Source organism: Aplysia californica, unplaced genomic scaffold (assembly GCF_000002075.1).
Source record: "Aplysia californica isolate F4 #8 unplaced genomic scaffold, AplCal3.0 scaffold00611, whole genome shotgun sequence".
NCBI classification, from domain to species: Eukaryota; Metazoa; Mollusca; class Gastropoda; order Aplysiida; family Aplysiidae; genus Aplysia; species Aplysia californica.
In genome coordinates, this window is record NW_004797881.1 from 347,330 (window position 1) to 358,081 (window position 10,752).

A 10,752-nucleotide genomic window follows, 5' to 3' on the forward strand; every position below is an offset into this window, starting at 1 on the left:
GACTGCACCTTTTAAAAAAAATCAATAGTTCCCCTATTCCGGAGCCCTATGCTTCGCAGCTCACAGACTTTGAATGAACTTTGGTGACCCCAAACGGTACTCACAATGTGATGCGAAAGCACAGGTTCACTGACCGGTCATGATGGCGAGCCTGACAAGACGCTTATGTATGACTTTCTTTTTTTTTTTCAATCAACAAGTGACAGCACAGGACAAATATTGGTTTATTTTCATTCCGGTTACCGTGTACATAGATACTGAGACTAGGTGCCCTTTTACTGTGTTTAGACACCATGTATGAACAATATTCACGCGCGCGCGCACACACACTCACACACCCTCACGTACACCTCACACACCTACTTTCTTATCACACGCGCACTCTTACACACATTAGATCCAGGCCTAGCCTATGTCTCAGTTTGTGTTGTACATCATAATGCATTCCGGCCTGAATTTCCAGTTATAGCTTTTAGAGTACACTCAGTAGGCTTGAGCTGGGCCAATACCATGATTTACGTAGGCGTATCGGCTCTGTGCTCGCACCATTTCGTATTAAAAATTCTGTTAAAATTAAAGCGTTGATGTATTTTTGTCTGAAATTGCGGGTTTATTGCGGAACTCGACGAAAAACGCGGCCGCAAGACCGCGATTTCCTGGGGGGCCAGAGTTATGCGATTTCAATAAACTGAAACACACAGTCAGAACCAATTATGCTTATTACTTTTAATCATATTCATGTCACATTTGTAACATTGACATTGAACTGATTCAGCCAGCAGATAATTTTGACTCCGGACGCACATAATTTGTGACCACTTCGTAACCTCAAGCGTGGTCTCACAAAAAGTTAATAAAGAGATACAGGTATCTAAGTTTGATAAAACCCCATGTGTGGCACATATAGAAATGCACAGAATTTTAAAAAATACTGTTAAAATGACACCAGAAAAAAGGGTTGGAATGTAAGTACTAACTGGTCAGGAAAAAAAAAGAGAGAGGAAAGTGATGTGAAGAAAGTGAGCAATAGGTCAGGTAAGAGTAAGAGCTGCTCCAAGTCGCTTTGCATCAAAACACAGGAGAGACAGCCACTACGAGCGGCACTGCGGGCTAAATCAGTAAATATTATGAACAAGCACAGTATTGTAGAGATACGCTTTACTTTTCTGGCTACACATGTAGGCTACATGAAGAACAGAAAAAGTTTACTTGTACCAAACAATTCATACATAATAATACACAAACAAGTACAATATTGTAGTTGTATACACCTTACTTTTCTGACTAGATATATATATAAATATTTGTACATGAAAAAACATCAGAAGGCATACTGTATCATCAGATTCGTCATTCATACAAATTACTATCTCTACTATTCATTATATAATAATCATGCTCCTCCAAGACTATATTTTTCTGGTTATTTCTAGTGCACTGTTCTGGTTATATATGTAGTAGATTCTTAATCAAATTCACAGCGTTTCTTTCATTTAGCTGATGTTGATACACTTGAACTCATATCACTGGATATCACACTCAACATAACATCAGACTTGTTATCTTATTTGTGAAAGTCGTCACTTTGGCCGCCTAAAATTAAAACTTCCCAACCACTTAACTTTCGAATTTGACAAAATTAAAGGTGGTTCAGAATCAATTAAAGGGAGCACAGTTTTATTGAGGAGCCTGAAGTCACAATTGTTTAATTTTTAGTTTTTCATTAGTTTCGTTTAGATCTAATCTTGGGAAAGTCCGTCTTCTACGACGCCATTGTAAACAAGTGAGGGTTTCCGTTCACTAGCCGTGCGCCCTGATACCACACCTTTGAAATTCTGGAGTGTACAACCACGAAAGCGGAATAGAGAATCAATCTATACATCTATTATAATTTGGCAAGTTGGAAACACACGGGCCCCTTTTTCCATACGACAGCTACAGAATTGAAAGTTGGCAAATATCTGTAAAAAGATAGATAGGTCCCCATGATGGAGCCCGATTTTTAATTTATTTCCTAAATTTAGAAAAATATATTTCTGTCCCCGCATAATTTGGCAAAATTTGATCATTTTTCGCATAATTTCTGATTATTTTCCTTTAATCATTCTTTGTTAAAATTAACAGAATCGCATAATTTCACATTTTTGGGTTCAGTTTGCATAACTTCAGAATTTTTCTTGCATAAATCGACGGGGACCGATATTTGACAAAAAGTTCCTGCCCTTCTTCGGTTGTGATTATTCCACTGAGAAACGGAACAAATCTGCGTAGCTGTCCCTTTACAGCGGAAGTGCCGGAACTGGCATTTCGCGAGGCGCAATTTGGTTTGAGAGACAGATCTAGACATTATAATTTTTTGCATCTCTCAAGTTTTATTGTTTCATTCCAGTAGAGTGTAAATTTAGTAGGCCAATGACTTTCAGTTGATTTTAATGAGTTATTGCACCGATCATTTCTTTCATCGAAAGGGGGCCAAGGTGGTATACTATCGAAATGGAACCTCTGTTGAGGTCCCGTCCAGACCCTTAGGGTGTAATGTGTTAAAATATTTTTAAAATACTAAAACTGGTACGTTTGACTTGGGATCTTTCGAAAACAAACTGGTGACTGGGGGTACAATAATCTGATGAATGGCAAATTGTAAAATGGTGGTTTGTCAAGAGATTACATAGAGCCATCAAAATCAAAATGAGATCATATCTTGGACCCAGTGAATTAGCTTGTTGCACAACAAGTGGTCCTAGTTAATTTTCATAGACTCACCCACTCCCCTCTCTTTTGTCTCATTTTGGGTGTGTGTGTGTGTGTGTGTGTGTGTGTGCATTGGGGGGGGGGTGTTAAATCTTTTTTTAAGCACCCCCGCCTCCTGATTGGGAACTACAATTAAATAGCAAAAGAATAAACCAAAAATCTAACAACAAATGATAGAAGCCAGCCCAGTTGTCAGCATCATGCATTGAGGAAGAGAAAACATCTCTCTTTTTCAAACTGCACTTAAGCCTAAACAGCATTTGAAAATTGAAATCCATTAGGGAAGCAAAGAAAAAGTGTACAAAAGTCAAGTAAAAATCTGCTGTTTGAGTTTGACATAGCTCTGTAGCCTGTCGCCCTTCTGATGGAATTCTTTCTTAATAATCTAAAGAGATTTATCTACCTAAAATTAATACACATGCTTGTCCAGATCTTACTTTCACTTTTCCCCCCCCCGAAACCTCGGACTAGGGAAAACTGACTCACAAATTTGTGGATTATGATTATGTGAGGACCACCGTAAATGTTATCAAGTAATAACAAGTTGGGGTGGTAGAGTTGGAATAAACCCTTATTAAAAGTCGTAACAATTTTCAAAGTTTCCTGCTGCTTGGCGAAAGGTGCTCTCTCTCCATCCACATTGCTTTCATTTATCAGAGTTTGCCTCTGCACCAAAGCTGATTTTAAATGAGTACTAAATAATTATTCATGGCATAACGCACGCTGCACGAGAAATGCGATTTGACTTATCCTATACTATAAACAGATGTTGTGTTCATGAACTTTCAACGTAGTGAAAGTAATTTTTTTTTTTTAACCTGGAATTCATCAAATGCAAATCACAACCATATGAGATCAAAATTGTAGAATAAATACAAAGACAGAGCTACCGGTATTTCCCAAATTCTGACAATGATCAGACTTACATGGCAGTAGCAACACAAATTCTACAAAACATCCAGAGGTTGAGCAAAGGTCTTCTACTCTACCTCCTGATATTTGTAATTCAAAATGACATAATTTACACCTAGAAAGTAAAAAATAAGTTTGAGCTACATTGAAAATACGTGAGCTAATCCTTCATCTATGTCACAGACATAGTCTAATCAAATCATTCTGATGAGCTTTAAATTAAATAAGAATTTTTTTTTTACTTAGGTCAAGTGACAGACAATTAACTCAACTCAATACATACATCTTACAGCACAATGACATGATCACTTCAATCCCAAAAGAGCATTCCCTCTATCTTTCCCCAATTGGATTCTTAACTCACTGACTGCTAGGGGCACTCCAATTTAACCCGGGTTGCCGGTATTACAGGGGTGTTTTAGAAGATTCATTGTTGAATAACCATTCAAAGTAGACACTTTTAATTTTTATGTTATGTTTTATTGAAGTGAAAACAGATTTTCAACCGGTGTCATACTTTTGTTTGTATGTTTATTTGAAATACGAACAAAAGATAAACTCCGAATTACTTGAGCCACTGGGTAAGGAAGTATATAAAGGACCCTCAAACTAAAGGCACGTTTTTTTTTCCACCCATTTTAACAGAATAATAAAATTTAGGAGCATTTATACTTTGTTCAATAACAGAACCCATGCAAAACTACATCTTGTATTCTAGGCCTTCTGACGTAGTGTCAGTATTGGCAGCCAGTGAGTTCATAATTTCATTCTCTTATTCTAACCAATGATAATGATAGTACATCACAAGATAGTTCACTCCTCTCTTTGAGCCAATTAAAAAAGCATCCTCAAAATCCGGTGGCGCCCTCTTCGGAAAAGCGTACCCTTTGCGAACAGAGTTACCCTACTTGTGTGAAAAAAATCAAAGTGAAACTAACAAGTTTTTAAATAAATTAAAATTAAAATTTCGGGAGAACGCTTTTTTAAAATGGTTACGCTGACAAAAACATCTTCCGGTGGAAGAGGCGACTGTTTTCTTAGTTTAATTTGACTTTAAAATGAGAGGCGAGAGGTCATTACTTACTTTTTACTTTTTCATCCTCTGTTGCCGTTAAGCGTCGAGGGGAGATGCAGTTTTCTGAGAGGTCATTGAAATTTTTTTAAAAACCTTAAGCTCCACACTGAATGAACCTGAACAGTTGATGACAGCAGTCGATCTGCACACGCAAGGGGTTGCTATTCCAATTCTTCTTCTGGAGAAACGAAAGAGAGCTTCAAACAAAGACTGCAGTGCCATCTGAAGCAATGAGTGGACTTCCGCGGACACTTTTTGGCTGAGTGAACCATCTTGTTATGTACTATCTTCGTTCCAACATAGTGGTAATCACCATTTTCTCATTCATTGATAGTGCTTAAAAGTACACCATTTGGTATTTTCCAAGATACTAATAAAATAATGCTTAAAGTACAAATTTTGAAATTCAAACAACAACAAAAATCATAAGATCATAATACAGTGGTCTCTGGCTAATGACATGCAGCTGGGGTAGCAAGTAGAAGCATACTCTTCTTATGCAAATGTGCTAAGTGAATTTCAAAAGGGAGTAATCTAGAATAAGTTAAGTATTCTGTTGAATTTCATTGATTGATGAGAACCATCTCGCATCTGATCAACTTCAGTAGGTTGCATAATTGAGCTGAGCTCGCCCCTAAGTAAGAAGTTTTCCGGCACCCACCGATCACAGACAATGGCTGTCATAACTATGACCATAGCCCTCCCACACTCACACTACCTGTCCACCATGCAAGGCCAGACACTTGCCTCCTCATTGCGCAGTCAGTCTCACACCAACATCACCTTCCTATGACTTTTTCTCCATGGCAAAGCGACAATTTCAAGTACCGGTCATAAAGGAGGACATGTGACGTTTACTTCGCTTCCATCAGTTCCAGATCAACGAGTCATTTTTATGGCTGGTCTGTTTTCTGACACTGGCACAGGGACAATTGGGCATTTAGACGGAGTTGTCGATTTAGAATGTGCACTTTTGACTAATAATTATATCAGTATCAGAGAAAAATTGGTTCCCACTCCTAGCATGTTTTTAGGTGGATCATGCCATTACCCAGCGTGCTGTTAGCCGGAGATCACAGTATTCAAAGCTTCAATGCATTATCTTCCTATATTTACATACGCTTGCTGTTGTTATAAATCTAGAATAAGTGACTATGGTTATAATTAAAGTCATGAAGGAGGAGGAAGAGAATCTGTGGGTGAATCTGAACTTGAATTTGAAGACTCCGTGTTTTCTTTCTCTGTGACTTTGTCAGAACTTTCCTGGCTAGAGGTTTTGCTCTCGTTCCCTGAAGGATCCTCCTTTGGCTGTTCGGCTGTTACGGCATTATTAGCCCTCTCTCTTTCATCCTCCTCCAAAGCTTCTCGGATTTGGGCTCTGAGTCTGTCGTGCCTTTCATCCCAACGATCCAGGAAACTGTTTAATTCATCTATTGTGTTGTTCAAAGAGGAATACTCTGTCAGAGATGAGAAAATTCATTTAAGTCATTAACAGAAAGAATGATCAACAAATTGATAAATAAAATAAGGTATCCTGCTTTGTAACACAATGAGTAAAAACACATTGTAAGAGTATGGATGGGGGGGGGGGGGGTTGTGTCTCTACTTTTAAGTAAAAGCTCAAACTGACAAGTTACGGTATAATACAGACAACTCGAATTCGTCGGGACCAGCCTCAGTACGTTCCAGGTATCCATAGTTTGAGGTATATCTCACAAAGATAAAGAAGAAGAAAAAAAAGTGGGACTGCACGGATGTATGATTTCAAGTCTTCTGTGTTTGACCTATCCATCCATGCTATACTGTATACAGTGGAGTCCGCTTAAAGTGAACTCTTTGGGACCAGAAGAAAGTGTTCACTTTATCTGAGGTTCAGTTTAACCATGTTGGTAGGGTGGAGGCCTAGAAACAGTAGCTACGCGCAGTGGTGGGTCTAGGGTGGAGGAACAATATTAGCGGGCAAGCCTCTTTCTTTCTGATAGAGATTGCGGTCGCGAACGCCGAGCTGGGATTGTCTGCAGATGCCCGAGGCAAATAATTTAATTTTCACAGCATGATGACACAACAGTGACACTGTAGGTCCGTTCTTGTTTTCACTCATTTAAGGCGTTCACTTTATCCGTTTCCCCATGAAACTGGTTCATTTTATCCACTATTTTTTTTACTTAAACAAATAGTGTTTCAATCGGGACCACAGAATAATGTTCACTTTAACCAATTGTTCAAATAAAGCGTGTTCACTTTAGGCGGACTCCACTGTATGATTTTATAAGCTTTCAAAAAATGTATAGTTAAATATATGCAGTCAAACCTGTGTAAAACGGCCACCCAATATCATGGAGAAAAGTGGTCGTATTATAAAACAGGTGGCCGTCTTAGGCAGGACTGATCAAAATAAAGAAAGCAAATAATTCTTTTCTGATGTCCAAACCATGGCGGGGTGAAGGAGTGTGAGAAGGAGTTTTTCTGTTGTTGATGCTTTGTTGGTTTGTTTTTTTCTTTGCTGATTTTGTGCAAGGATAAAATAAAGAATGTAAGACGACGAAGACTGAGTGTCATGGTAAAACAAACACTGGGTCGTCACTACTCGGAGAAGAAGCGATGCTTCTGTCGCAAGTTCATGTTAGTGTCCATTGTTATTTTGTTGCAGATTAGGTAAACAAAACAGTGACCAGTCACTTCACGTACAATTTGTATGAGCTGTGGGCGGGCACTTCACGTAAAATTTGTATGAGCTGTGGGCGGGGCTTATACTTTATGACGGAGAAACGGTTCCCTCACCAGCAGTTGAAAATGTATAGTTACCCATTGGTCAACTTGGGTAAACATTCATTGGAGGGACTAGCGATAATGACTGGTGAATGGGTTATGACGGCTCGTCCACAGCATCAGAGGCCAATTTAGAATTTATGACAGCATTGGGCGATTATAGAGACCACTTTATTAGGGGGCATTCTCATCAGATGACTGAACCCACTTGATTGTTTGATGTTCTGTATAGATCTATATTATATTCCATGACCAGTTTCATTCCAGTTACATTTCAGACAGTTTCGTTTCTAACCTGAAAGTAGTGAAAGTAGTGTTTATTCACCTCATTAATTTTGAAATTAAATTTTTTTTAATGAACTTATTTTGATAGTTCTCTAATGAAGTAACTCCTGGTAAGAGAGAGACCCGCCATTTATTAACCACTTTGTCACCTGTAGTATATCGTGTACGCTGTTCATCACTTTTTCTCATACGGCGAAGCAAGTCATTACTGTGACACACATACCTTGAGAAGCACAAGGACCATGATGATGAATGTTGACTGGCAAAGCTTGTATTTGGCGTACAGCTTTTATTAGATACGCTTCATATAACAAATTACAGATTCACATTCATCAATGGGTTTTTTTGCATAAGAAATCTAAACCAAGACCTCAATTCATGGCTTGCACTCTGACTGCTGAATGACCTTGGTGTCTCCTGGGAAACGCTGGTCGTTAGAAATCTTGTACAGTCGAACCTGTGTAAGACGGAATCGCAACGGAGCGGGGGAAAAATTCCGTCTTAGACATTTTCCGTCTGAAGACAGGGGAATTTAGGGGGGAGGTGGAGGTTGGGGGGGGGGGGGGTTCAAAGGCCCAGCGGTGGGATCAAGGATCGCTTGTCTGATCGGCAAGCAGTGGTCAAAACTTCACACCTCTCAGCTGCTATCCTGTCTGATAATGACATGCGTCAGTCTTACGTATCCAATTATCACCAGTGCTTGCCTTTCATAGGCCCACTGTATGACCTATCAAAAACAGAAACGTTTGAACATCTCCTTTGCTTCCACCCTTAGTCCCACCCATCAATGCCACCCTCACTGCCATCATTGTAAAAACGATTCGAGGAACTCTTTTCTTGGCTGGCCGTACGATCAGGGCGGCAGGCATTGGTCAATCTAATTTCACACCTCTGGCTTCTCGCTACCCAGGAAAGTTTCCGTAGGTGTTCGCTACCCTAGCACTCTTGACTCTCACAGGCAGTCGTGAGATTTCACACCCACACTACACTGACCATCTGCATCGCTCAGGGCTCACATGATGTGGCAACATCTACCCCCAAATTGCACCCCTACTCCCCTTCCTCGCCCAGCGGCATGGCCATGACGTTAAATTAGAGCCGGCGGAACCAAACTTGCGAGTTTTGTGGTTTTGTTTCAAATCAGGGCTGAGCGAGCAAATCATTTTCCGTCTTAGACAGGTGATACGCTCGGAAGGGAGCGGATTTTTCTTTCCGTTTCCGCATTGGACAGGTATCCGTTTTATACAGGTAATTAAAGAGGAATATATCAAGGGGGGAACGGGGAGATTATGTCAAGACAGGTTTCCGTTAAGGCAGGTTCGACTGTACATCATGTCATAGTACATGGATTAGAGTCGCATAGAATAAAAAAGTAAGCTCCCAGGGTTAACAAACAAGCAATCAAATCAATCTTAATTATCCTAATGAGTCGCCTCCTTATACAGAAGAACACAGCTATAGCAGGATTTTTGGTTCCACAAGAAAAATCTCGCTGATGAAGCAGTGTTGAACTGGATGCGTGCGTATGGCTATCTCTCCAGCTGTATCCGAGTTCGGGCCTTTTCTTGCCCCGCTAAACCCGAGCACAAGTAATTGAGTTCACATAGAGAAAAAAAGGGGATTCCGGTAAGGTCCCGCTGTAGCGACCGTGGGTGGTGTCGCTATAGTATAGTCATGCTCTTCTGAAATTGAATCATGAATGAATGAGAGTGTAACATTCATTCATAAAAACTAAAAACCGAACAAAAATTATGTTTACCTCCGGCTATGCTCGCCATATCGTTAAGATCTTCAGCATCATTCACATTTAATGATGCCATCAGTAACGCTTGAAGCGTATCCTCCGTGTTTGAACCGTTGATACCATTATTGTTGAGACTCATTTCGTTGTTTTGGCTCTCTAAATCAAAATCGTCGTCAGCGCTGTCTTCTCTGTCATTACCATCTACCATGTTAGCTGTCATGTGACCAAAACAAAAATACGCTCAGGCAGAAGCAAAAGTTACAGGATGTGTAGCCAGGTAAGTCCCACGAGGGGGGATATGCAGACTTAAGAATACAGGGTACAAAAGTGCCAGTACAGATAGTCGTTCACTTTCGTCTGATATCGTGGTTTAAACAAAACAAAATCAAATCGCTTTATTTAATCTTCTAAGGTCTTTACATACGGGTCTGAAAGATGGATTACCAACAGATTTTAAAAGCCCATTCATAAAGGCCACTACAAACAAAGGTACCCATACGTTTTCTTTTCTTTTTATAATTATCTCAAAATAGAGAGGGTACAAAAAAATAAAAGGGGATATAATATATAACACCTTAAACCTTAAAAAGTTTATATAGTTTCCTCAACACCAAACTTAAATTAAGTAAGCCCAATTAAGGAACTCGGTCCAACTTCAATGGAAGAGTAAGCAGTCATGTGATGAAATCTAGAACATGCATAATAATGTGGGGGCATAATATGGTCTCACGTGTGTTTGTACTTTCTCAAAATGAGTAATCTGTAGGCAAGGTTGCTGTATTTATATAATTTATTTTAGTGATCCTGTGTATGCACCAAAAGAGCGGTGTTAGGTCCATATAAATAGACAATTGTTTTCTAACTTGTCAAAATAATGTATTATAATAGGCCTCTTGTCTTACTTGTCATACTTGTCCACTGTGTTGATGTCACTGCAGTCGGAACATGTCTCTGCTCCCCCCCCCCCCCCCCCTCTCCAGGATCCATCCCAGAGTCTGTCTGCTTATAGTCTCCATCATAATCTGGTTGGAGATCCGTCGGACGGGTCCGCACAGGTGGCTGTGTTTCCCCTCTCCTCTTTGGATCCCCTTCTCCTTCAATCCGCGTGGGAACCGCTATCCGCCCTATTCTTCCTCAAATTTTCCCTTACAGTCAGCGGTTAGGACGGTTGGTGGGTCCAGTGTCAAATTCCCTCCCACTTTTGCTACTCTGGCCA

At 39.9% G+C, this 10,752-nt stretch overlaps 1 protein-coding gene across 1 annotated transcript; it reads right to left on the bottom strand.

The window, feature by feature from the left end:
- Positions 1 to 4,797: 4,797 nt before the first annotated feature.
- On the bottom strand, positions 4,798 to 9,781 carry LOC101849237 (dentin sialophosphoprotein). The gene is made up of 2 exons (XM_005107555.3): positions 9,552 to 9,781; positions 4,798 to 6,195 (listed from the first exon to the last, which is right to left on the bottom strand). Exons 1-2 carry the CDS (start codon positions 9,754 to 9,756, stop codon positions 5,909 to 5,911), a joined length of 492 nt encoding a protein of 163 aa, XP_005107612.2. The 5' UTR covers positions 9,757 to 9,781; the 3' UTR covers positions 4,798 to 5,908.
- Between the last annotated feature and the right edge of the window lie 971 nt (positions 9,782 to 10,752).

What these genes read in the sequence shown, in the direction of transcription:
- LOC101849237 (XM_005107555.3), bottom strand. Translation starts at nt 9,756, where the DNA reads ATGACAGCTAACATGGTAGATGGTAATGACAGAGAAGACAGCGCTGAC. An exon ending in TATGGCGAGCATAGCCGGAG is followed by an intron (nt 6,196 to 9,551) that starts GTAAACATAATT and finishes CATCTCTGACAG; the next exon opens with AGTATTCCTCTTTGAACAAC.